This window comes from Suillus plorans, assembly GCF_016647745.1.
Source record: "Suillus plorans strain S12 chromosome Unknown HD556scaffold_97, whole genome shotgun sequence".
In the NCBI taxonomy this organism is placed as follows: Eukaryota; Fungi; Basidiomycota; class Agaricomycetes; order Boletales; family Suillaceae; genus Suillus; species Suillus plorans.
In genome coordinates, this window is record NW_024537481.1 from 1 (window position 1) to 25,991 (window position 25,991).

Consider the following 25,991-nt stretch of genomic DNA (forward strand, 5'->3'; position numbering starts at 1 on the left):
TAATACTTCGTTAGCTACACCTATACTGTAGGGTATTGAAAATGTTTTCTTTGTTAACCGAAGAAAACATTCTCAATACCCTGCAGTATAGGTGTAGCCAACTTACCTCTGAGGCAGAACTCTTAACACGAACAGTTTTGAGGGCGGGCTAGCCTCTAAGTGGCCTGTAGGGTATTGAGAATGTTTTCTTCGGTTAACAAAGAAACATTCTTCAATACCCTACAGTATATGCCTCAGAGGTAAGTTAGCTACACCTATACTGCAGGGTATTGAGAAACCCTGCAGGCCACTTAGAGGCTAGCCCGCCCTCAAAACTGTTCGTGTTAAGAGTTCTGCCTCAGAGGTAAGTTGGCTACACCTATACTGCAGGGTATTGAGAATGTTTTCTTCGGTTAACAAAGAAAACATTTTCATACCCTACAGTATAGGTGTAGCTAACGAAGTATTACCTCTGAGGCAGAACTCTTAACACGAAACAGTTTGGAGATACCTCTGAGGTTACCTCTGAGGCATATACTGGCTAGCCCGCCCTCAAAACTGTTCGTGTTAAGAGTTTTGCCTCAGAGGTAATACTTAGTTAGCTACACCTATACTGTAGGGTATTGAAAATGTTTTCTTTGTTAACCGAAGAAAACATTCTCAATACCCTACAGTATAGGTGTAGCTAACTAAGTATTACCTCTGAGGCAGAACTCTTAACACGAACAGTTTTGAGGGCGGGCTAGCCTCTAAGCGGCCTGTAGGGTATTGAGAATGTCCGTCAGTCCAAAATATGCTAGCAGCCCAGGCAGATGGTGACAATGACGCCATATGATGACTCCCCTCTGTGGTCAGAAGGCAATTTCAAAGAAGAATCAACCTTCTGACCGGGAAGGGAAGTTTGTATCATATGGCGTCATGGCTACTTGTCCTAGTGTTCTGCCACCATCTGCCTATGCCAATAGTATATTTTGACTGGCAGACAATAATCAATGATAGCGTCCTTCAGCATGTCAATGGTGAGCCGCATCAAGGCAGAATTGAGATCTACATAACACATTATCTATCTAAGACATGTAGTAGATAATAGTTGCTTTGGTCTGTGCAGCGTTTGATTATTATACACTACTGTGCTTTTGCGCTTGCTTTCTTAATAAGGCTCTTTGCTAATATACACACGGTCACGTGACCTTTTCAGCCGGCAGCAAATAAAGTGCATCCATCAACATACATTTTCAAATACAAAGTACGAGTGACAATAAATTTTACTACAAGTAAGCAAACAAATAAAGTAACAAATACAAAAGGGGAGGCGAGACTTCAATGAGGGGGCCCTCCTCACCAAAGCCTCAACACTCCAGGTGAAAATGTATGTAGCAAATATATATATAATACAATACAAATTTGTCCTGTAGAAACGTTAGACCGAAATTTAAGACAAGATTAACACTTAACTAGAGAGCACTTGCCACACAAAAGTACCGGCAGGTTCAGCAGTCTAGAGAACAAACAGATCAGTTAAGGTCATCAGGAATTGAGCGCTTACCACCATTAAAAAGTTGGAGCAGGCTATTAAAAAGTCGGAGCAGGAGCCACTGACAAGTGGCATGCACTGCGATACCGCCAATTCCAAGAAGCAGGAGCCACTGACAAGTGGCATGCACTGCGCTGAGCCCCAGTCCCAATAAGCAGGAGCCACTAACAAGTGGCATGCACTGCGATACCGCCAATTCCAAGAAGCAGGAGCCACTGACAAGTGGCATGCACTGCGCTGAGCCCCAGTCCCAATAAGCAGGAGCCACTAACAAGTGGCATGCACTGCGCTACCGCCAATTTCAAGAAGCAGGAGCCACTGACAAGTGGCATGCACTGCGCAACCCCCAGTTCCTATAAGCAGGAGCCACTGACAAGTGGCATGCACTGCGCAACCCCCAGTTCCAATAAGCAGAATACTAAATAGAACAGACATTAGCAAACGGACGCGAGAGAAGAAGGACTTACGTTTAAGGAACTGGAAGGCGCTCAAAGGGAGGAGTGGCTCTAACTGCGCCATCCAAAGTCCTGAAATTCGTAAGTATAATACTAAATAGAACAAACGTTAGCAAACGGACATGAGAGAGGAAGGACTTACGTTGGGAACTGGAGGGCGCTCAAAGGGAGGAGTGGCTCTAACTGCCATCCAAAGTCCCGAAATTCGTAAGTATAATCCTAAATAGAACAAACGTTAGCAAGCGGACGCGGGAAAAGAAGGACTTACGTTGGGAACTGGAGGGCGCTCAAAGGGAGGAGTGGCTCTAACTGCCATCCAAAGTCCCGAAATTCGTAAGTATAATCCTAAATAGAACAAACGTTAGCAAGCGGACGCGGGAAAGGAAGGACTTACGTTGGGAACTGGAGGGCGCTCAAAAAGAGGAGTGGCTCTAACTGCCATCCAAAGTCCCGAAATTCGTAAGTATAATCCTAAATAGAACAAACGTTAGCAAGCAGACGCGGGAAAAGAAGGACTTACGTTAGGGAACTGCCAGGAGGGCGCTCAAAGGGAGGAGTGGCTGTCACTGCGCCATCCAAAGTCTCCAAAATCCTAAGTACAACAGACATTAGCAAGCGGGTGTGAGCAATTAAGTACTTACCTTGAGAAACCTCAAGGGAAAGAGAGTATATGTAAATGAAAACAGTTAGTAAGTAGGCGCACCACCAAAGTTGAACTTACTATGTTTGAAGGGCGACTGTAGGGTAGTACCTTTGAATTCTTGCAGCTGCAGTCTGCAAGAACCCAAAGGAGTACACCGGAAGTCGCCCTGAAGTAACGGCACTGGCAGAAATAAAGGATGAAGGAGAATGATGAAGGTAAGACGAAAGAAGAGATTGAACCGTGAGAACTGATTGTTGTTGTTCATATTCACGTGTCAGTTTGTTATTGTTTGTAAATAGTCACGTGATTATCAACAATGAACTCAACAGCGTCATAATATTGGCTAATCCACAATTCAACGCGTCGCGTGTCAAAAATCCACAAATTCAACACGTGCCGGCGCGCCGGCACGTGTTGAGTGGATTTTTGACACGCGACGCGTTGAATTGTGGATTAGCCAATATTATGACGCTGTTGAGTTTATTGTTGATAATCACGTGACTATTTGGATCTGTTTGTCACAATCAACCAACGTTCAAACTTGTTCATTTCTTTCTAAGTACATTCAGCTGGCGCTCTCCTCTCTTTGCATCTGTTTGAACTACATAACTGTAAGTGCTATTTGCCGTGTCATCTACTAATTTGAATATATCTATAATAGTCTCTCTTCACCATGGTGAAGTCTAAACAAACCTGCAAGAAGTCCACCGGTGGCACCGCGCCACGAATTGCCTTGTCGTTGCCGGCATCTACTGGAGCGGTCACTGCGCCGGGTGAGCTGAATGTGAGAGAGCCGTCTGAACACAACGAGGTAAGTGATTAGTTACCTACTATTTGCACTAACACGCGTCTTTATTTGCAGTTTTGTCTCATCTGCAGAGACGGTTCTGTAGGGGAAGATTGCCTCTTCCTCTGCAGCACCTGTCCGCGGGTGATGTGTTCAAACTGCATGAACATCCCGCCTGCCAGTGCACACGCGGTGCAGGCCGATGACGTCACGTTCGTCTGCATATCTTGCCATGTTGGCATGGAACGACACGGGCGCGCATCTCAGTCGCCCTATTTTGTAAGTTTTTTCGTTTATTTCATGCTAACTAACATTCACTTCATTTTATAGGGTTTTTACAGGAAGGGGCAACCGCTCCTTCCTTCATTCCTCCAAATTCGTGCTACGTTGGAGGTTTCACTCCATTCCCAACTGTCTTCGGCACCCACGCTCATGCTCCATCTCGTCCTCGTCGACCACGACGTCACCGGCGGCTGTTTCGAACTGGCCTCCGAATTCCTTCGGCCATACTTCCCCAGCGGAGGGTTTGAATTTCGGTCCATCGTGTTCGACATCGGCAATGCCTCAAAGATCGACGAGTACCGGTTGCAGGCGACTGCCATCATCCAGTCGCTGATGAGCTCCAACTGGGCTCGTGTCGTCGTCGCCATCACTAACCACACCGACAACGAGCATGGAGATCCATTTATTGGGTACGAGGGCAACAAGAAGTCATACGTTTCGGCACGCGTTCACTCTGTAAGTGGCATTTTTTTGACTAACATTGTATTTGCTCATTTGACACCAAAGGTTCTCGATGTTCTGCTTTCACCTTGGCATCCCCTGATTCATGGTGCCGCGGAATCATACTTATGGCTGTTTTCGTGTGGCGCGCTCATCAACAACGTCACTTCCTTTTCAGGCTTGCAACAGGCGGTCATAGAGTAAGTCCATTTGATCTTATCTTTGCAAATACTAACTAACCCTAACAGTCATCGCATCACAGCCACTATTGGCTTTAATGCTGTTCGTTTTCAGCCGAGTTTCGCCACCCACCTTTTGCTCGCATTCGCGGAGCTGGTCATCATCGAGCGTTTGCCCATTCACATCGTCTTCCCTGACATGTTGGGCCAGTCCTACAAACTTGGGCGCCACACTGACGTGTTCTTGCTGATGCCTGACAACTCAGGTTCGTTGGCCGTTACCAAGTTCGCCTGGACGCATTCCCAACTTCGCCCCTGGGGTCAGTACCTGCCGGTCCAGTGCCCACAGTGTGGGTGGAGTAACGCCTGGTGTTCTGTCAACATGCACAAAGATTACATCTTTGAATGCAAGAATGGCCAATGTAGGAAAAAGTATGTATTCTCACAACCACCTCATTCCAGGATCCTTTTGCCAGGCAAAAGACCTGGCTCCTGCTGGATTTCGGTTGTCTTGAGGCCCATGCCTAGTGTCCCTGATGAGGATGAGGATTAGGATACAATTATTTTGTCTTAGCTTTTTCGTACATCCCTTCATGTTTCATTTTTCTTCATCTTACTTGATTAGATACCCTCACCGCTCAATGGAAGTATAACGTGTTTTGGATCTTTTTACCTGATGTGAATTTGTCTATTATCTACACTGTCTAACTCCACTCAATGGAAGTATAATGTGCCTTTAATCTTGTTACTTGATGTGAATTTGACCGTCTCAATATATCCAATTTGATAATTGATTCAAGATAAAAATTGCAGGTAGGCTGGTACAGGCGGTAGGAGGGTGGCTAGCCGAAATTAATTTGAACACCCATGTTTATCAACAATAACGTGTGACTTATGAAAAGTCACACGTTATTGTTGATAAACATGGGTGTTCAAATTAATTTCGGCTAGCCACCCTCCTACCGCCTGTACCAGCCTACCTGCAATTTTTATCTTGAATCAATTACGATGTCTACCGACTGGTCTATTGCCTTTAAGCCAATTCTCGACCTTCACTCTAAGGCCATTTTTGCTGCAGGTTCCTCATCTGTTGGAAAGCCTGTGGTGAGGAAGATTCGGAGGGCCATACTAGCTGCTCAAGACGAGCAAGAGGAACCCATTGCCTTGCCTACTTCCTTGAAAAAGGTCACAAAATTCTTATACTGTACATGTATTTAGTTGTCTGATGATATACATAAATGTTACCTACAGGCAATAAAAGAATACTATGCCAAAAGTCTCAAAGACAAGGAAGAGGCAGACGAACGTGAGGCAGCGAGTCGCCCAAGAGAACCATCTTTCTATAAGAAACCCCTGTCTGAGTGGGACGTAGCACAGAAATTATTTAAGCAGGAGATCGACTCATATGACAAGGCCCAACAACAGAGTAAAGGCTTGGAGTATTCAATCAAGTACCGCACTGGGAATGCCAGGGAGTGGTTCAACAACATGACACCATCACAACAGCAGGAGGTCAAGTTTGCCATGAAGAAATGGAATGAGGAGGGGGCGCCAGAAGAAACTCAGGCAATGTAAGTTTTACTTCAAATCTACAGTTATTCCAGTCTAACACTTTGGCTTGAGATATCGTAAGAATAACCTCAAGAAAACTCTGGAAGATTTTGCAGAGCAAATTCGGCGCACCATGGGTTGTCGCATAGTAATGCTTGTTAGTCATAAGAAAAAAGCTAGTCAGACATTGTCCGTCAGTCTGTAAGTCATCAAATCAACATGGAAATCTCAAGACTAACTAAACTACTATAGACACGAAACTACGCCTCAGAATGCCAAGAAAAAATTTTCTGTGAGCTCGAGTGGTATCAAGGAGTGGGCTGCAAATGGATTTGAATCCTTTGGAGAATGGTCTAAGACTGAATTTTGTACGTGTTTCATTTGATTTTAAATATCATGCTCACTGACTATTAAATTGATAGACCCTTCAGAGGATTCAGACCATGCGGCTTCAGACTGTGAGGATGGACCTGTCTTACCTGAAATCATAGTAGATGATGAGGGGTATGCAAAACTTCCTCTTCGTGATGGTATTGGCCTCAAGGGCCAACACGAATTGATTAGAAGTATCTTTCATACTTCATACAGTAAGATCTAACATCTTCAATATGTGCATGACATTTGATTGACTCAATGGTTTGTAGAAGTCTGCACAGGTGGCTCTAGACCTGTACCTTGGGGCGTGATAACTGCCAGCCCGTCCAATTATTTGGAACCTGGTTCAGTTCCCACAGGATTTGTGGTCAAAGACCCTTCTCATATGAAGACAGAGGAGGTAAATTGTCTATGGATGCATTGGGAACGACGTTCTGCTACAAATCAGAAGCTAGTTGTCTTTATTAAGGCCAAGGATGCTGATATTCGGGTCACTGGGAAGTCCAAGACGAAAGTAGTGAGCACCCTAGACTTAGATGAAGAAGATCAAGGCCGGCCGGCTCCATTTGCCTCTCATTTCACAGAACGTACAACACAGCCGGCCGCTCATGAGACAACACCAGATGATGTTGCCATCAATGACCGATACACATTTTTAGAAACCCTTAGCAAGAATGAAAACTACTTGGAGCTTGTGGACGCCACTAGGGACCTGGCAATATTAGCCAAACAGAATGTTAGTGTCACTTGGTGCTGTTTTCAATTTTATGGCTTATATGTCCAACAGCCAATTTCAGAGCGACACCAAGATTTGCCTACCTGGGCTGACTGGTCTTGGAGCGAAAATTATCTTTCCGAGGACATTCACACCTCATATGCGACATTGATGGCCAGCTTAAACAAGCTACAGACCTGTCCAATCTCAGGGCCATCATCGGCAATGCCAGTAATACTAGGAATTGGGCTCCTCTATAGGGAGTCTAAGCGTGTGATAGAGTATGAGGAAGACGAGGCTGATCCCAATACCCCTTTCTACCTACCTCATTCTGCTATTGATCTACAGTTCTTGGTCGCTCTGGATGAGGCTGTCCGGGAAGTCTTATTCTCAGTTGTTGGTCAGATTGAGAGGCTGAACAAAGAGGGACTCAGTGACGAGGTTGAGGATGAGGAGATGAGGATGGTGGTAGAGAAGGAAAGGCATGAGGTTGAGGAGAAGGATGTTGAGTCAGAGGAGAATGTAGTTGGGGGAGAAGAACAGCAGGAGCAGGAGGTTGAAGAGGTGGTGCAGAAAGGGAGGAAGAGAAAAATTAACCATGCTTCATCAAGTAAGTCCAAGAAGCCTAGGACTGAGCCTGTGGTTCGTAGATCAGGTAGGGTGAGGCAACCCTCTAAGAGATCCCAGAAGATATGATCTTGTATCCTCCATTGTCTTCATTGCTAGTCAATCTTGTACAGTAATTACATATGCTTGTCTAGACTCTCGCACTGCCTGGTGATAAGTTATGACTTGAGTATAAACTGGCTTTCCTCGCTCTATGTACATATATATTGGCCAGCCTGACTCCTACATAGGTAAATGCAGGACGGCCGGTATGCTAGTTTAATACCTGCAAACAGGCCAGCCTGGCTCCTACATAAGTAAATGCAGGACGGCCGGTATGCTAGTTTAATACCTGCAAACAGGCCAGCCTGGCTCCTACATAGGTAAATGCAGGACGGCCGGTATGCTAGTTTAATACCTGCAAACAGGCCAGCCTGGCTCCTACATAGGTAAATGCAGGACGGCCGGTATGCTAGTTTAATACCTGCAAACAGGCCAGCCTGGCTCCTACATAAGTAAATGCAGGACGGCCGGTATGCTAGTTCAAAACATACAAACTGGCTAGCCTTACCCATACATAGGTAGATGCAGGGCGGCCGGTTTGCTAGATTAAGACCTACATACTGGCCAGCCTGGTTTCTACTGAGGTAGAGATATGGTTGGCCAGTATAATCTTAATCCCACATATTGGGCCACCCCACGTCTGCCTATGTAGAAGAAAGGCTGGCCAGTTACAAATATAGATGTGAAACAGTCAGCATCCTAATACACCAGCAAGCCTTGATATTGGTATACCTACAGCCGGCAGTTGTCTTACATCTACTGGCTGGTCATGCTTTTACAATAGTATGGTAGTGTATTATACATGTGGACTACTACTATACAAGGCCGGCCAGCATGTATTCTACATAGACCGGCCGGGGACTGGCTGGCCATGATTCTACAGGGTTTTGGCACATCCGGGGCACTGGTTCTACATGGGAAATTGACTGAAGTATGTGGTCCATTGTCGATGATGATGAATGCGTCTCCACTCCCTTATTGAATGCGCGCTGCGCCATGTCCTTTAAATCGTTGCTTGCCACCATCAAGTTGTTGAGAAAATCCCTCTTGAATACATTGCGAGCGCTGTCGACAATGCGCGAGGTGGTGACTGATGACGGTGGAGGTGGTTGGGTACTGTTGGATGCGAGAGGTTGACCACTAATGGCAGGGTAACCCAAGCCTGGTTGGGCTATGTGACCCGTGCCTGCGGGTTCTACAGGAGGGAGGCGCAGGTGGACGGGCTTGCGAATGGCTCTCGAGGATCCAGGTACAACCTAATATTTAGATTAATCAACGTTGATTACTATACAGAAGACATACCCGAATCACGCCAGTTGAAAATTCCTCGCCCCGTATCAGTTCACCTGGTCTTGGCTTCGCATATGCCATGACGAGGCGATAGGCTTCATATGGTGCTGCTCGACTCACTGCACGTACTGAAGGGACACGTACCAATGCGTCACTGTGGCCTGGCCGCATCCTCAGGCCTGACCTGTAGCTCTCGACAGCCTGGTGGACTCCTTCCACATTGAGCATGGGAGTCTGCACACGGGTAGTGGACTGTGTGGGTATCTGCTGCTGAAATCGAGTAGGTGGTACGGTTGATGGGCCAGCTATCGATTGCTGGTTAGAGGGAGGTATCTGCGGGGCCATCCGTGGCAGGAATTGCGTAGGTGTTATGGTCGATGGGCCTGCCATCATGTCCCGGCTAGGGAGGTCTGACATCTGTGGGAGCCACTGCTGCACGAACTGAGGATGGGCCGTCATCGGTGGGCCGCCCCTCATGTCCCAGCTAGGAAGGTTCATCTGCGGGGGGCGCTGCTGTGGGGACCGTGCATACGATGCCATCGATGGACCAACCGTCGTATCGTACATATATGGTAGCCCCTGCTGCAGGGATCGTACATATGGCACCGGCCTTGGTTGTGGGGGGGGCGCGGCTGGTGGCTGCATAGCCAGTCTGGATGGTGCTACCGGACGCTCCATGGCCAGTCCAATCTGAGCGCTAGCAGTATTTCCACATGGGTTCTTCCCTGTGGACTCCGGGTATTTCGGTAATTGCTAGAAATTTGTTAGTTTGTAGCGATGCAATGATAAATAATTGATATCGCACCTTTGACTTCCGCTTTCCCTTCGATGCCTTCTTGGGAGGCATACTTAGAGAGAGCTGGAAAAGCTGAGGGCAAAGGGGAACAGAACTAAACTTATAGCGGCACTGGCCGTCGACAAATCAGACACATGTTTCATTGAGGCAGCAAATCGAGGGTGGAAGCTAGAATTCAGTCTGAACACTCATGGTGAACATGTAATTATAACAGGTGTGATCAGTCAAGCGCTACACAATTTGATACAAGAAGGGAAACACCGTCTACACGTTGTCGAAACACGAGACACAGACATGTCATATGCAGTACACTGAATTGTCGGGAAATAGAAGGGTAAACAGCGGGACCCCAAGCTACATGCAGATCGGTTAAGAACATGGTATCGATATATACTTGATCACTGTAGAAATAAATGTAAGCGCTTAAATATTAGTAGAAAAATGAGGGGGTTACCTCAAAAACTCGCTTCCAAGGCAAACCCTTCACCTTAGGCAAACCCTTCACCTTTGACGCCCGATCCGTCGGAACTAACTTCTGATCTGGGCTCGTCCCAGTCTTCGTCGTCATCATCTGATTCAGCGCCATTGACGAAGGGGTCCGTGGAATATTTATCCTTGGTGATCAGCTGGTTGGGGTCATGGAAGTTGTGATCGACTGCGAAGGCCTCGAGTTGATTTAATTGCTCCTCTGAAACACTGAATGCTTGTAGCTCCTCCTCGTAAGTTCCAACACCAAAGTCAAAGTCATCTTCAAGCTGGTTTGCGTGACGGTGGGTCATGAACCTTTCGAACAGGCGAGCTTCATTGGACGCTGCAACGTATTCCCGAGCATTCTTCTGCTGAAGTAGGTCAAGAAGTCTTTTATGACGCTCAGTCTCCTCTATCTCCCACGCAGTCATAAGAAGACGCAAGCGTGACTTTTCACGAGTCGCTTGCTTTGCAGAAACAGCTTGTGTGATAGTCTCCTCATCCATGCTCTGCAACCCACGTCGAAAAATAGCAGCAGCCTGTTCATTCTTATTAAATGCCACACCATAAGATAGATAAGCATTGAACATACCGCCTTTGCATCAGTTAATGATATATCAGCGTGATCATTCCTGAGTATTGACCTCCTTGTCCAGCGCAGTTCTGGTGCACTTGGCCCAGCAGGGCGTGCATAAGGAGTAAATTTCGATTTTGCACGGGTTGTATACTGAGAGAGGCGGCGGACAACGCCATGGGCTGGAAGAGATGGAGTATAATCCTGAATGATGCGAGGGCTCACAAAACAATCGTTTAAATCGTTGGGCGGGGTAAGTGGTCTGTCGCTTGATGGAGGAGATGAGCTCTGGGGGGGAGATGAACTCTGGGGGGGAGATGTATGGCGTCGGTGAGTAGATATCATGATATGCGTACCGACTGTCAGCAGTCAAAAGCGGGAAGTATCGGAGTTTAAAAGACTTGGAGGAATTCAATGCAATCAACGCGGATCTGGAACGCTTGTACCACAATGAACGATGTTCCAGCGGACGATATTCCTTGGCCTCAGCAGATCATTTCTGATAATGCAAGAGATCCTGCCGTGACCTGCCCTAACTCAGACTGCCGACAACATTTTCCATCCATTCATGACTTGCTTTCTCACCTAAACCACCCAACTGAGACATGCTGGCCGTCAGGATCTGAAGGACACATGGCCAAGCCTCCTGCATTACGTGGAACCCGCAGACATCACGATGGGCAGTCTGGAGTCGATGAGACCATGGATGATGAATTTAATCGGACCGCTCAATACCATCCATTATCGGGCTATGTCTACGGAGAAGGACAGAACATATTTCAGCAAATTCAGAACGATGAACATGAGCCAAAACGGGTGAAAAATATGTACTGGCCCTTTCGCGATCGTGGAGAGTGGTCACTCGGTAAATTTTTAGTTGAGACCATGACACAGACAGAGATTGATCGTTTTCTCAAACTGTCTTGGGTATTTTACATGATCTGTCCGTATACTACTTGCTAACTCTACATTATCAGTTCGATGTGAAAGATAAGCCCGCATTCTCGAGTGCTCGAGAACTATTGTCCTGGATGGACCTTTTACCTCCCGGGCCGAAATGGCAGACCACACAGTTTGAAGTCCAGGGGTACACCACTGCCGCTCCCATTCATCTAATATGGCGTGATGGCCTTGAAGTCGTGAAGAGCCTCTTTGGAAACCCTATTTTTGCTCAAAATATGTCTTTTGACCCTCTGCATGTCTGGGAGGGTGCGCAGCGAGAATATGGAGAGTGGTTCACAGCAAATCGAGCATTCTCGACACAAGTATGTGCTTTTTTTCTGTATCGTCACATTCTTAACTATCGACTATTCCAGGATCAGCTGCCTGAAGGGGCGACTATCGTGCCCATAATAGCTGCATCAGACAAAACACCAGTCACAAGACAGACGGGCGGTCTGGAAATGCACCCTCTTTTCCTCACTATCGGCAACATCGACTCTGACGTTCGTATGAAGGCTACATCCCACGCTTGGCGATGTGTGGCGTATATGCCAATCCCAAAGTTTGAAACACATCCCGATTATCATACGATTCTGAAGTCGCGTGTCTGGCACAAGTGTGTCGACTTAGTCTTTGCCGGCTTAAAAGTCACAGCAAAGGTCGGCGAGTTTATGCCTGACCCCTTCGGTGAACTTCGATATTGCTTTACCCCTCTTGTCGCTTGGATCGCAGACCTTCCAGAACAGTTGATGATCGCCTCTGTGTCAAAGAACGCTTCCCCCATCACACTGGCCACTCACAAGCAATTCGGGGATGCCAACCGTCACGATCCTCGCACAGCAGAGCATACTCTGGAGCTATTGTACATTCTCAGCCAGTCAATTGACCCATGGAATCTTGACCGGTTCCAGAAGAAGTCAAAGGAGCTTCTCCTTCTAGGCGTTCATCTTCCATTCTGGCGCGACTGGCCACTTACCCAGGTTTCTATTTTCCTTGTCCCTGAAATCCTTCACACCCTGCACAAATTTTTCTTCGACCATCTGTTGCAATGGTGTAAAGAAGTGGTTGGAAATGACGAGCTCGACGCACGCTACAAGAGCCACCACAAACGTATCGGCGTGCGTCACTTCTCTTCTGGGATCTCACATGTGGCACAGATGACTGGACGAGAGCATCGTGATATCCAGCGCACCATCGTTGCCATGATTTCGGGCGCTGCTCCTCCTGAATTCGTGCGACCTATTCGTGCTCTCATCGACTTCATGTATCAAGCACAGAACCCCATCCATACGGAATCAAGCATCGAAGCAATGCAAGCGTCACTTAACGAATTCCACAATTGCAAGGTGGCAATCCTGGAAGCTGAAGCACGTCGGGGGAAAAGCAACGTCAAGGAGGATTTCTACATACCAAAACTCGAACTCCTTCTGAGCTTCGCGGAGGCCATTAGGAACAACGGTGGACTTGTTCAGTTCACTGCGGATGTTAGTGAACGGCTTCTAATCACACATTGCAAAAGCCCGTTCACGAGAACGAGCAAACAGAAAGATTTCGGGGAGCAGATCGTCCGCATCCTTGATCGTGAAGAGCGGATGCGGCAGTTCGATCTATATCTCCTCCTTCGCCAACACAACCAAGCTCTCATTAATGCCGTTGTCGATGAAGATGAAGAAGTATGCGCCACGGACCCGACAATGGCATGGGTTTCTCGTGTCGCCCCCAACGAACAACATCATTTCAGTGCCCCCAGGCCCATACGCAATCATTTTACCAAGGGCATCCTCTCCAATAGTGCCAACGCAGCGCTTACCGTCACTCGCTCTCCTGATGGCTCAAATCTCAGCTGGCCTGATGTGATGCACACCTATGGACTCCCTGACCTTCGTCACAAGGTCACAGAATACATTCAGCGATACACAGATGATGTCGAAGAGTGCTTCCAGATGTTTAGTGCCATCAAGGTTTGGTCCAAGTTTCGTATCCAACTACATTCGACATTTCGCCCATCAATCATCATGCCCAGCCAAGCTGTCCAAGCCGAACCGCCAAGTGATGCATTTCCATCTGGAAATTGTGATGCGATTTTCTTAGACATGGATCAAGGCGCAAATAACCCTGGTTGTAAGTTGGTTTATGCTACCTATCGTCCATGTACTGACAACATCTATTATCTAGTTTCAGTTGCTCAAGTTCGCATTGTATTCCAGCTGGCTCCACCCCGGCGCTCAACTGCAAAACTTCCTGACTTCTTGTCGCACCCCCTCCTCTATGTCCAACCTTTTCGTATCGTAACAACCCCCGAGGATCTAGAGGACACTCGATTGTGGAAGCTCGAGAGGGTCTATGCACCTGAAACGCAGCCCAAAACCCGCACCGGGTTTGTCATTCCCATAACAGAGGTAACACACCCTGCGGAGTTGGTCCCGGTGTACGGAGAAAAGGTTGACCGTTCCTTGACTTTAACGACGTCTCAAGAGCACTATGACCACTTTTATCTCAACCGTTATGCGGATAAGGAGATGTATAACGCGTTGCATGAATCATTGGACACTGAGTATACTCTTTAGCATTGATCTTGTGTCACTGTTCTTTCCAGTAGTAGCATCATTTGTAAACACAGTACTGCAGGCGCAATGATCTTGGTCTTGATTAGATGCTTTTTGGATCGATAAGACAATGATAAAATTCCACCAATCGCATGAGTTCGCTAGTGAAGTCGTAAGCATTCGTAAGTGTCCGTAACGTGCGTAAGTTAAGCGTTCATTTCAGTGGTTTTGCAGATGCACGTACACATCTGAGTTCACTGGTACGAGCTCCAAGAATTTGTCTCTGCAGGCCCTGCAGGGTTTGGGGAAACTCGAAAGAATCGAGTAGGGTCCGAGTGATAACAGGGTACTACCACGTCTGTTCCACCAATCACATCGCTCCAACACCACAAGCATTAAACTTCCTTCTGACCAGCTAAAATTAAGTATAAGTCTTTTGCTCCTGCGATCCGTGACAGTACTAGTCTAATTGAGCTAGACCAAATGCATTTTAGCTTGTTCGGAACAGGTTTGACTTGTGCCGACCAACTCACTTTTTTTCGTAGAAGCGAAGCGAGTAACATATAACAGCCCGAAGCGAAAATTTCGCAAATCGTGAGGCCATCTGCCTATAAAATCCCTGCATGCACGCTATGACCTTGCATTGCTCACTGCAACAAGCTCCATGATGTTCACTTCCCGCTTCACCATTCTTGCCCTGCTCACCCTCCTTGCTGGTGCCAACGTGGGATGCGCAACGTGCCAAGAAACGTTGAAAGTCGGTTCATCGACCTACGAGCTAGTCAGCAGCTATGTGGAGTCTGAAAACGGGTACATGGAGTGCAGGTAAGTCACCCACATCTTCATCGAGAAGGGTGACTGACGGTCCGGCAGCTACGTGGATAAGAAGGGTGACGAGGTGACCTGCGTGTATATGGTACATGTTTTCTGGGTGCTGACATCAGGAAAATACCATTTGACTACAGGTGGCTATATAGTCGCTGTAGTACCTGTAGTCCCATTTGTCAAGTCCCTTCTACATGTGGCTATATAGCCACATGGCTCGCTATGAGAGTCACTGGTAGCTCGTCATAGCAAGCTACAGGAGGCTACAGGCTACTAACACTAGTAGGACCTGATAGTTACAAGGCCAAAAGAAATGCCACCAGTGCTCACATCAGATGATTTTCACACATTATAATGTACAATTGGTAGGAATTGAACCCGACACCTTGAACAATTATAAGTGCATCATTTTTACAACTAGGCTACAAGACTACTTGTATATTCTTACAATAATAGAAATATATACCAATGCAATATGACAATATTGCGAAAATTCCATCAAGTCAATTATCACACGGTTCAATGAGTCCAAAATGGTGGCACGTTAGAGCACCTTCCTTTCGATTGCAACAAGTCCTCGCTCGACACGCCAACTCCACCGCAAGGTGGCAAGTGATTTTTATTTTAACGAGTTCAAATATTGACGGCAAGATGTTTGGTGTGTCTGTCATAAGTAGTTTGTAGACAGGTTAATATCACACGAGCGCTGTAGCTGCCTGGAGTGACCTGTAGCAAATATTTCTCCAGCTGACTCCTGTAGTAGCGGTGACTTTGGCTATATAGTTGTATGTAGCTTGAAGGGTGCCTACATAGCACTACTGTGGCTACAGTAGCTTGAAGGGTGCCTATATAGTGCTACTGCGACTACAGTAGCTTGAAGGGTGCCTATATAGCGCTACAGTTGCTACAGTAGCTTGAAGGGTGCCTATATAGTGCTACTGTGCCTATATAGCTCTATGTAGCTGTCACCAGGGCTACGGCATTTTGAGTTTTTTACTGATGGAGCAGCTCATCGTTCTCGTTTGACACGTTATATTGTCATCAGGATGACGGCAAGTTAGCGAATGGGGATTGGAAGTGTCCAGGATGGTCAAGGAAGGATGAATGCTAAGCAGGATGTGATGTGGAATTGAGCTCGACAAGAGGAGCAACATTGGTCTGCAGAAAGTTGTGTATATCAGCGGATTTCGTCTGCGTCAAGAATTCTCTTCATACGTGTTTCGCCTGGGCCAGTTTGTGACAATCAATCGCCTCGAGCATATCAACATCAGGAAAAAAACCTTTGACTACAGTGTGCATGAATGACCACTGTCTGACTTCCGATGCTGACAGGGAATGTGATGCAAGGCAGTCGCTGCAATTCGGAGTACGCGAAACAATGGGTATCTGCTCGTATGGGGATTAATTGTCTCACAGGGAATTCAAGCTTCGAGCCTGAACTTCGTTGTCCTAGATGCAGGATCACCAAAGACATCCCACTACTCCGTCTGACTCTGTGACTCACGAAATGCAGGTCGATCACGAATAGACCGTAACCGATGGTACGTCACATGAAGACACGAATGAGTCAAAATATAACTTATAACAGCCAAATAAACGATTCGAGATCTGAAGAGTGAGGCTATGCGAGCGCAAACCAAATGTAGGACAAACGGGCGACATTTTGACGTTGGCTCGAGCTCTTGCATATTGATATTTTTTTTTTCCTTTGATACGTATATTTTTCGTGCCTAAGCTAACAACACTCGCATGCATGGTAGTTTTTATATTACCACAGCGCGACGACTCGAAAGCATGCCAATACTCACACCCTCACCAAAATACCCATGTAGACGACTTGCAAAACAGCCTCCAGGAACAAGAATGTGATGCGGCGTTTTCTAGATGTGGGGTTGACAGTGCCTACATTGGCAGGTAAGTCAGGAAGGACCACTGAGCGAAGGGAGCGAAGCTACATGGGTGCAAGTGTGAATGTGAGTATTAAGTGATGTTCGGTATGACATACTACAAATAGCGCGTTTGCCGCGAACACGTACAGGAATACGAGTGTGTATATCGTTGTGCCTAGATTGAGGAGACCCGCAAAGAGCGTGAGGATGACGCTGGCTCGAGTTAGCGAAGAAGTAAAAGGGTGCAAGGAGCGGACACACCCGACAAACTTATACCCGCCATAAGCGATCAAATCTACCACCTGACCCGTGCCTTGAACATTAAGGAGGTAGCAGCCGCACTGGACAAAGAGAAAGTCGAGTAGGACAACGAGGAGAGCACGTGTTGCGCTTGTGCCGAGGATCTGGGGGTGGAATCGTTCTTGAAGGCCTGTTTGAAGCGCTGCTATAAGAATGTAGGTGACGAGTGCCATGACTGCGCAACGAATAAGAAAGGATGAATTGAGAAGAAAAAAGACGCACGGGGTATGTACAAATCAGGACTATTGATATCGTCGCGAGGAGGCTGCCATTCTGTGTGACCAGCCTCTGTGCGACGGACTTTTCGTGTCCAGGGTTTATGTCGCCAAGGAAATACGACGAGCTGGAGTTTGTGCATGACGTAAGAATTTGAGACGTTGAAGTGGTGTTTGAGCATGGTGACTGGTATCATGCCGGTGAACTGTTCATGGTGAGCGAGTATAGCAAACATAAATGAAGGACACGTACATTCTTTTGGACATAATCTTGGCCTGCAGCAACAGCTGTTTGACCTAAGTGCATTCCGAACTGAGCGGTACTGTCGTTCATGCCCCATGCCGCAAAGTCGGGAATGTGTTGGTGTTGAGGATTTGGGATTGGTTGAAACGGAGGGGGATTGTATTGAGTTCGTGCGGCATATTGTTGGGTTGGTGGTGGCGAACTGACAAAGCGTTGGTAGCCTTGAGGTGATGCTGGCGTTGAAGGCGGTTCTGGTATGAAAGCTGGATGAGTCGGGACCGGGTGTTGAAGAGGTGGAGGTGAACATGAATAGTAGGACATCGCAGGAGTAGGTGAGTGTGGCAACTGCTGCGAGAACGTCCGGGAAATGGACACTCTGGGGGTAACTCTGTCACGGACTCCGGGGGTATTGTATGGGTCCCACTCTGGGGGCATGTCAGCCGCTCGGCTCAATTCGGTCGGAGTTTAATTATGTCAGCTGTGGTTCTAACTGGCCGTGCCAAGAGGTGTGCGTTCGCAAAATCCCGAACACAGAGCTCAACATTAGATAAGCAAAAAAACCTTAATACATAGCCACATGAAGTTACGAGCGACACATTTTGAGTTCCTCACCAGCGGCCTCAAATCATCGTAAAATCGTTAGGCGAGTACTGTAAAGGGGGTGTTTTTACTACTGTAGAATAGGTTTAGATAGTTATTTTAATGAAACACGAATATGTAGAGATGTTACCCGCTAAATGTCAGATCTTGAGTATGATTTTGGAAGCATGTGAGCAAAGTCAATATGACGCGTTTGTGACGCGTCAACAACTTATGTCTCTTTCCTTAAACTCATTCATTTATTATGCATTATCCTGCTCATTACGATTCATGGTTTGCTTTTGATGACAACAACGACACTACATACCTCATGGACCTCGAGGACGAGGGTCAGCATATCCTGCGTGCCATCAGTAACACTCCAGAGGAGGTCATTTTGAAAGAACCGGTAAGTTTTTTTAAAATTACATATGTACTTTACATTGATGACTATCTACAAGGTCAGCAACACACTTCCATGTGGCTTTTGTGGATGTTCCGGTCGACCAGAGTGCGCTATCACCGTCACCGTGCCTGCAAAAGCTGCAACAACATGGGACACGAAGTGCATGTACCAGCACCAATTCCGATATGCATTCGCTGAGACCGGTTCGAAGAATACCCCATGCTGCAACTTGCCACTTAGATGTGAGCTTTGCCATCCCATTCTCCCTCCGGCACCTGGGAAGGCAACGAGAAAGACGGCAGTCATCCCAGTGGGCGCCGTTTGGTGCTACAATATGCACGAGCATATCTTCCAGGAGCATGAGGAGTATATGGTACCTGGACAGAGAGATGTTGGTTTACTGCTGCCTGTAAGTGTTTGGAAGGAGATGAGGCTCACGGACCTGGAGCAGACTGCTTCACGCATCCCGAAGACTCATTGGCAAGGAGAATGTGCCTCTGTTAGTTTCTCGTGGTTCCAAATGTGCTGGAGCACAAGCAGGCTCATCCCGTTCATCAAAGAAGGCTCGAATGACCATTCTGACTGCTCCAACTGCTCTTGCTGTACTTAGTGTGTGATTGCTTACTTTATGCACCTATTCCAGTCGCATACATACTCGTTTTCACGCTGCAGCTGTCTGTTTTGCTTTGCAATAGTTGAATTGATTCATTTTGACTTAACATTGTATGACAAACGACTACCTAATATGGCTAAATTACATGATCGGTAACGCTGTCATCACACGTCATGGTAGGCGTAGGGGGTACCCAAGTTGCGGCAGGTCTGTGTGCTAGATTTCTCGATCGCACACCTCTTGGGCCGTGCTGTACCTTCTTCCCAATGTTCTTCCCGCCCCTCCCGCCCCCGGTGTCTTTTTGCCCGCCCTCTCCGCCTAACGCACATGACACCGCACACCTTGTGATAGCGGACGTGACCACCACCACGATCATGACCTTTGACTGTCAACAACGACAACAGCCTGCTTCATGGACGTCAGGACTCCATTCCCAGCTCTCGATCACCCAGAATTGCAGGACCTTTCATATATTGCCATAACACGCTTCCTTCGCTGTGCAAGCATGCTTAAGGATGATATCCTCCTCCCTCAGCCTCACAGCATTCCTGTCACCACTGCCCCTGATGTTCTACCTCCAGGAATCACTGATTTTTTTAGCAGGTCCTTCAATATCTCCTGCGACGCAGTTGACGTACTCTGGGGTGCAGTCAAACACATTGCATGGACCCTTCCTGCTGACGGTGAAGAACACGAGGTTATCGAGACAATGTTTCAACATCATGGCCAGGATCAAGGCATCTGTGAGTGATCTATCTATCTATTCAACGAAACTGTACTCCATGCTGAAATAAATTCATAGCGGCCTATGTTCTGTATCCTCCAATGAAGACGTGCGTGAACCCAGACTGCATTGCTGTGCAATGTGCTACACCACTGAAAAAGGATGAGCCCCGTCGTGTTGTCATCTTCACTCAGGCATTCGGTGTTCGTTGTGCATGGTCTGTCCATTTAAAATGCAGATGTAAGTTTCTATGTTCAACTCCAACTCCAGCTGATCTCAACTTCATCAGCGTGTAACGTAAATTACCACCACAATTATGCCGTGCACGGGGCATCAAGGCAGTATTATTCTGGTGTACCAAAATACATCCAAGTCGGGGAGCATCAGTTTGTTGAACGGGAGCTTGCGATGCATTGGATCGACCTGATGCGAATCCCGTGAGTATTTTCGCGAACTCTCATTCATGTTTTTAACCTTTTTCACAGTGTCTCCGCTACCGACTGTGCTCGTCTGTACAACGAGGCACAAGCTCGACGCAAAAATGTCACCTGTGAATGGCAGTTTAACACGACTGAGGAAGTATGGGATGCGTTCACTGTCTTAGCACTCCTTGATGACCATCAGCTTCGGAATACAAGTCTTTGTGTACCCCATGATAATTCCCAGAGTGCCCGCAATGAAAGGATTATTACTGAAGGCCAAGATGAGCTCCCACATGCGTGCTATGGATGCATGCGCCTCTTTTCCATGCCTGATGGCACCACTCACTACACTGAGGTCGTTGTCACCGATGGCATCACTGTTGGACGGCCCTGTTGTGCTGTACCGCATTGCAAAAACGCACTTGCCAGCACTCACAATCGCTTTTGTTCAGCCAACCCCAGTCACAGGCAGCTCGAAACCATATGTGCAGTCGATGGGTGTGACCAACCTGTCATCCGTCATGGTCAAGGTGACAAGCTGCGCAAAACCTGCAGTAACCCACTCCACATGAATATGGAGGATGCAAAAGCAGTGCTCTCATGGAGTGGAAAGAGCAAGACCCAGAGGATGAAGACTGCCAAGTTGAATGATGCACTTGCAGCTTCGTCCCATGATCATCCAGAGGATGATTTGCCTGTTGAAGACTTTGATGAATGGTACGAGCACGATGAGTCGACTGGCAATGTGCGCCTCAAGCAGGCATCAGCGGCCTTGTCAATGGGAGTTGTCAATCCTTCACTCACGCAGAATGAATCACGTCACATTCTCAAAGTATGCCCAAGCAAGGACGATGTCCCAAAGCTCAAGGTGATTTTTTTCTGGAAGTGAACTAACAACGAGCAGCTGTTTGTGCGTCCTTGTGGTATTATCTCAGGACGAGGTACTATGTACCATCACGAAGCTGTGTCAAATGTCTTGGTATGTCATTTAATACCCCTAGTTTTAGGCGCTGACTTACGGATCGTAGATATTGTTCGAAAAGACATTCTCTCTTCCACGAGCACGGAAACCCCAGCATCTCATATACAATTCCAATTGCAATGCTCTCCGCGAGGTTGAGAGCAGGAAAATGAAGTTCTTTGAGGGGATTGGAATGTGTGTAGACGCTTTCCACCATACAACGAAACACAAGGCTAGTGATCAGTTTTGCCAGGAGCGCTGCAGCATGAAGGCCTACCCCAAACTGCTCAATGAAGACGGCAAATATTACTTCAACTCCTCGATTGCAGAGCAGACAAACATGTGGTTTGGTGGGTTTCATAATATGTGCCATGAGATGACACCAGTCAAATATGATTTTTTCCTTGATGAAGTGATCCTTCGTCACAATCGTGCTACTGTTATTAACTTACATCGCCAGGGTAAACAACCTCATCACCCTCATCTGTCCACATAGTACTTATCTCTCATTTCTTTGTCAAGTATACTTCTGTTCGTTTACCGCCATGATATGTAATATATGTAATATAATGAATGTAAAGATACTGTTAAGAACGTGCTCAAGGGTCGGATACGAAGGGCTTGGCTTCAGCTCGTGCGCTGCGCCCCTTACCCGAGTACGTGCCCCTAACTTCCGAGGGTTGTCGAACGATGTCCGAAGGTTACCAGACGATGTCCGGAGGGCGTCGGGCGATGTCCGGAGTCCGATGTCCGATGCGCGGGAATTCCGGCGGACGTTCGGAAACAAGAGATAAGACTAATCCGGACGAAGTCCAAACTAGAAAGGAAACAGCGGAGGACTACCAGAGGTAGAGGCGGAGGTGACAAGTCTATAGGAGTCGATCCTAAGACGAGCGGAGGTCGACGAGAGAGAAACTCAAGTCAGACGGAGGAGAGAATGAGCAGAGTCTAAGATGATATTCGAACTGAGGAAACTACAGAGATTGTACAGGGGTTTATATACTACTGAGGACATAACGGAGAACAGTAAGTGCAGTGCAAAGCTATGTAAAGCTATGAAGAAAACATATGGGACGACTATCACTAGTCTATCGGAACTTAGTAAAATGAAGACGGAAATGAATAAGGGACGGAAAATAAAGCATACTAACTGATAAGGGAAATACCAAAGGGATAAGGCACGGAAGTTAGACGCGGGTCGGATCCGGACGATACATAGAAGTCGGCCGGATCCGGAAATCCGGAAATGATGAGTGTGATAGGTCTGGGTCTGGAACACGGGATATGACAGATACAGGCAAGCTATCTGTTCACTTTCTGGCCTGCAGTTCTAGCTGGACCATGAATCGCAAACGTCCCTTTTGACCTAGAGCAGTTCACAATTTACAGACACGCAGAGTTGAAAGAAAATGTGAATGGATCGCTTTCATAACAATTACATGAATACAAATCTACTCGAGTGAACAACAACAACAACAACAACAAAGACAAAGACAAAAGAGGTAAAGGGGTTATACACCACATAGGTATCGCCCAGCACACCCAGACTGTGTGATGTAAATTAGAATGTAAAAAAATCACATTGACCTAACAGACTTCTTCTTGCTCTTTTCACCCAACACATGGCGGCGCGAAGCCAAATAGCACGTCCAGAGGCCTTCCAAGGTGCGTCCAGCACATTCATGACCACGAAGGATGGCTGCAAGAGGCGCAAGAGGCTGGCTGTTAGCCCAGGCCGAGCAGTTTTGATGGTAGGTTGCGCGGACGAATGGAACACCAAACACGAGGTTAAAGAGCACATCTTGTGGGTAGTGTTTGCGGAGGACTGGTGAATCCATTTGATGAAAGCCAACAAGCATATCACAGGTATACATGCCATGCGGCCAGACTTGCTTGATTTTGTATGTCGGAACATGGACAGGTATGACGGATGGCCGTGGCATGGAAATGACAGAGTCAACAGAAGACATCGAGGATTGAGAATAGGCTGAAAGCAACGAGTCTGATGAAAATTCTAAGTCCACTGGTGATGGTGTCAGTGGAGGCATTGGAGACAACGAGGTTGCACGGAGGGCATCGAAATCGAGTTCCAGACGTGGTCGAGTGGAGGGAGGTAGGAGGATCGTCATTGGGCTGCTCTCGGGGGTACCCTGGTAGCGGCGCTTGCCTAGAGCATTGACTGAAGGCTTCGGCGTAGCTTGTGTACTATCTTCAATGATCTCTACATCGTCTGATTGAGCCTCTGGTTCAGAGGGTGTTTGTGCTCGTTTCACCTTGAGCTTCAAGCGAACACCATCACGTTCTCGCTTAATATTGAGGCAAAGATGTGCAGGATGCATAGATTCCTTTGATAAGGTGTGAAGGTCGTCGAAGTCAAGGCACTCAGTAACACCCAAGCGACGGATAAAGACATGACACTCCGATTCCAGGACAAATGGGTGTGAAAGGGATGCAGGTATCCACTGCTTCAGATGGTCCTCAAAGACCTCAATCTTTGTAATGTTGTCGCCAAGAGAAGCGACTAGTTCTACGTCATCCACCAGCTGATAGAACAGAAAGTATTTGCAGTCCGAAACCCATTGCCGTTTGACGGGAGCATGGTCCTTGACAAAAACAAAAGTCAAGTTCTCATAGTGACCGACACAGGTCAAGATCGCTTACTGCATCAAACCAGTTCAATACGAACCACTGCTTAGATTTTCGTTCTATTTCCTTCCGTCGCTCAGCTATACGCTTGCTCTCTATGTCATCCTGTGCGTACTGGCAAAGATCTTTCTCCCACATTGGGTCAAGCTGCTTAGTTATACGTGGAGGCTTGGACATCTTTGCAACTGGAGTTGCCATTGGCAGAATAGTATGATGCGGCCGGAGTGGTTGCACGGAACCACTTGTAAGGGGTGGGGGAGCTGTCAGAATGTCGTGTATGGATGGGACACGCGCTGGAAGGGGTGTTGGTGCTTCCAGGCCCTCGAGAGAGGCCGACAGGGCCTTGTGAAGTTCATAATACCCAAAGCCTTCAGCATCAATCTGTGACGGCAGGTCAAGCTCTTCACGACGGCATGAGTCTTGGTCCAGTGTGGGTGCCTGGTGGACCAGACACCCCCCATCCTCAACACAATGCGTAGCACATTTCAAGTCTGGACACCGGAGAGCGCTAGGACATCGACAATCATCTCGGGTACAATCAGGACCGCATTTGTGGGTTCTCTTCCCTTGAGACACTGGCAGCACGGAAAATCCTGGGCCAAGGGAGGATGCCTGCATACTGGGAGGCACAGCAGAAGGTGGAGATACTCCAGAAAGGTGGGGACTTGTAGCTGGCAACCATGACATGATATCCGGAAAGCGGAGAAGTTCGGGAAACCACTTGAAGAATCCACAAGGTCCATGCTTATAGACTATGTCAACACAGTAATCTCAATGAAAAACAAGGACTTACCCGAGCCATTGGCTTGCCTGCATTGCCATTCCACAGACGAGGCAGTCAATAACAAGTCCGATCATTGTCATCCATAGGGGTGTACCAGCAATGACAGGCAATTCAGCTGGGGGTAGAGACTGTGAAGAAGAGGCCATCATAGTCATCGCCATTGAAGGAAGAGATGGCGGTGGGCGGGAAACAAAGACACCGAGGGCGGGAGGGTAGGGGCATTGAGAAGAGAAAAAGGTTTCCTAAGAGCAGCGGGCAGGAAACACAGACACCAAGGGTGGGAGGGGCGGGGCGGGAGGAATGTTGAGAAGAAGGTACCGCCGGCCAGTGAGAACTGACATAATTAAACTCCGACCGAATTGAGCCGAGCGGCTGACACGCCCCCAGAGTGGGACCCATACAATACCCCCGGAGTGTCCATTAGCCTGACTTTCTGACTGCTGCGAGTACTTGTCACTTGAACACATGATACAAACAAAAGCAAACAAATTATCAGTATATTCACAGCTCTCAGCACCTGTGTCATCATCAAATATTGTGCTAGCAATGGTCGAAGGTGTATCTGGAGAACCCGAAGATGCTGATGAATCTGGTGAGATTTTCACGTTGCAGGCCAAGGTCGGATTAACGTATCATAGGAGTCACACATTTGTTTAGAATCTTTAGATACATTCTTGAGCCTCAACAACATATCTATGTACCCCAGGCTCCCTTTCCCAGAGCCAGTACCACCAGTTGCGAAGTCAGCTGTAATTTATCACTATGACATTATTGACACAGCAAGATTGCAAGAAGTGGGCTCACCCCTTCCTTTTATGTGCAGTTGTAGGACCTGCTGGCACCTACACGGTGCCAGCAGGTCCTACAAGTTCTAGTGATGTTCCGGCCTGGCTTGGCTCGAAAGCCCTGGCTTTGGCTTGGCTTCAGACGGCCAGGGCTTTGAAAAATCACAAGCTGGGCCCAAGCCCTCGACAATGGCTTGGCCCAAGCTGTGGCCTGAGTACACAAAAGGGTAGGCAAATGAACTCAATGATTAGCGGGTAGATAAAACAAAAATCAAACAATATCTATGTCATCCTCATCATCCTCCAGCAGCGAGTTCACCCACCACGCTGCTATTAGCATCTGGTTCAACATCGACCTTGTCAGCTTCTTCA

The 25,991-nt window shown here is 47.4% G+C and overlaps 11 protein-coding genes across 11 annotated transcripts; 6 read left to right on the plus strand and 5 right to left on the minus strand.

The window, feature by feature from the left end:
- Positions 1-1,429: 1,429 nt before the first annotated feature.
- Positions 1,430-2,876, minus strand: HD556DRAFT_1313677 (uncharacterized protein; the record flags this gene model as incomplete). Its single annotated transcript, XM_041300839.1, has 12 exons — positions 1,430-1,477; positions 1,526-1,548; positions 1,580-1,694; positions 1,734-1,802; positions 1,888-1,931; positions 1,981-2,040; positions 2,111-2,118; positions 2,237-2,313; positions 2,363-2,399; positions 2,489-2,560; positions 2,610-2,619; positions 2,690-2,876. The coding sequence occupies 12 exons, from the start codon at positions 2,874-2,876 to the stop codon at positions 1,430-1,432; spliced, it is 750 nt and encodes a 249-aa protein (XP_041153587.1).
- Positions 2,877-3,284: 408 nt separating this feature from the next.
- Positions 3,285-4,853, plus strand: HD556DRAFT_1313678 (uncharacterized protein; the record flags this gene model as incomplete). Its single annotated transcript, XM_041300840.1, has 6 exons — positions 3,285-3,422; positions 3,474-3,677; positions 3,729-4,136; positions 4,188-4,321; positions 4,370-4,732; positions 4,763-4,853. The coding sequence occupies 6 exons, from the start codon at positions 3,285-3,287 to the stop codon at positions 4,851-4,853; spliced, it is 1,338 nt and encodes a 445-aa protein (XP_041153588.1).
- A 455-nt stretch (positions 4,854-5,308) lies between these two features.
- On the plus strand, positions 5,309-7,637 carry HD556DRAFT_1449974 (uncharacterized protein; the record flags this gene model as incomplete). Its single annotated transcript, XM_041307689.1, has 7 exons — positions 5,309-5,485; positions 5,552-5,871; positions 5,924-6,052; positions 6,104-6,219; positions 6,274-6,438; positions 6,496-6,962; positions 7,014-7,637. 7 exons carry the CDS (start codon positions 5,309-5,311, stop codon positions 7,635-7,637), a joined length of 1,998 nt encoding a protein of 665 aa, XP_041153589.1.
- Positions 7,638-8,425: 788 nt separating this feature from the next.
- On the minus strand, positions 8,426-9,747 carry HD556DRAFT_1449975 (uncharacterized protein; the record flags this gene model as incomplete). The annotated part of the gene is made up of 3 exons (XM_041307690.1): positions 8,426-8,866; positions 8,913-9,653; positions 9,706-9,747. The coding sequence occupies 3 exons, from the start codon at positions 9,745-9,747 to the stop codon at positions 8,426-8,428; spliced, it is 1,224 nt and encodes a 407-aa protein (XP_041153590.1).
- A 437-nt stretch (positions 9,748-10,184) lies between these two features.
- HD556DRAFT_1449976 (uncharacterized protein) lies at positions 10,185-11,083 on the minus strand (the record flags this gene model as incomplete). Its single annotated transcript, XM_041307691.1, has 2 exons — positions 10,185-10,703; positions 10,757-11,083. 2 exons carry the CDS (start codon positions 11,081-11,083, stop codon positions 10,185-10,187), a joined length of 846 nt encoding a protein of 281 aa, XP_041153591.1.
- Positions 11,084-11,188: 105 nt separating this feature from the next.
- On the plus strand, positions 11,189-14,247 carry HD556DRAFT_1248685 (uncharacterized protein; the record flags this gene model as incomplete). The annotated part of the gene is made up of 4 exons (XM_041298788.1): positions 11,189-11,665; positions 11,716-11,937; positions 12,055-13,801; positions 13,856-14,247. 4 exons carry the CDS (start codon positions 11,189-11,191, stop codon positions 14,245-14,247), a joined length of 2,838 nt encoding a protein of 945 aa, XP_041153592.1.
- Positions 14,248-14,893: 646 nt separating this feature from the next.
- Positions 14,894-15,203, plus strand: HD556DRAFT_1449978 (uncharacterized protein; the record flags this gene model as incomplete). Its single annotated transcript, XM_041307692.1, has 3 exons — positions 14,894-15,051; positions 15,100-15,124; positions 15,192-15,203. 3 exons carry the CDS (start codon positions 14,894-14,896, stop codon positions 15,201-15,203), a joined length of 195 nt encoding a protein of 64 aa, XP_041153593.1.
- A 1,652-nt stretch (positions 15,204-16,855) lies between these two features.
- On the minus strand, positions 16,856-18,020 carry HD556DRAFT_1248631 (YIF1-domain-containing protein; the record flags this gene model as incomplete). Its single annotated transcript, XM_041298786.1, has 5 exons — positions 16,856-17,002; positions 17,057-17,153; positions 17,202-17,415; positions 17,463-17,661; positions 17,709-18,020. The coding sequence occupies 5 exons, from the start codon at positions 18,018-18,020 to the stop codon at positions 16,856-16,858; spliced, it is 969 nt and encodes a 322-aa protein (XP_041153594.1).
- A 719-nt stretch (positions 18,021-18,739) lies between these two features.
- Positions 18,740-19,156, plus strand: HD556DRAFT_1191915 (uncharacterized protein; the record flags this gene model as incomplete). Its single annotated transcript, XM_041296191.1, has 1 exon — positions 18,740-19,156. A coding segment is annotated over one exon (417 nt), but the record flags the coding sequence as incomplete, so codon positions are not given.
- A 553-nt stretch (positions 19,157-19,709) lies between these two features.
- HD556DRAFT_1449981 (uncharacterized protein) lies at positions 19,710-21,900 on the plus strand (the record flags this gene model as incomplete). The annotated part of the gene is made up of 6 exons (XM_041307693.1): positions 19,710-20,040; positions 20,100-20,261; positions 20,311-20,458; positions 20,507-21,311; positions 21,348-21,422; positions 21,472-21,900. The coding sequence occupies 6 exons, from the start codon at positions 19,710-19,712 to the stop codon at positions 21,898-21,900; spliced, it is 1,950 nt and encodes a 649-aa protein (XP_041153596.1).
- A 939-nt stretch (positions 21,901-22,839) lies between these two features.
- Positions 22,840-24,995, minus strand: HD556DRAFT_1449982 (uncharacterized protein; the record flags this gene model as incomplete). Its single annotated transcript, XM_041307694.1, has 5 exons — positions 22,840-22,951; positions 23,001-24,007; positions 24,066-24,794; positions 24,844-24,860; positions 24,929-24,995. 5 exons carry the CDS (start codon positions 24,993-24,995, stop codon positions 22,840-22,842), a joined length of 1,932 nt encoding a protein of 643 aa, XP_041153597.1.
- Between the last annotated feature and the right edge of the window lie 996 nt (positions 24,996-25,991).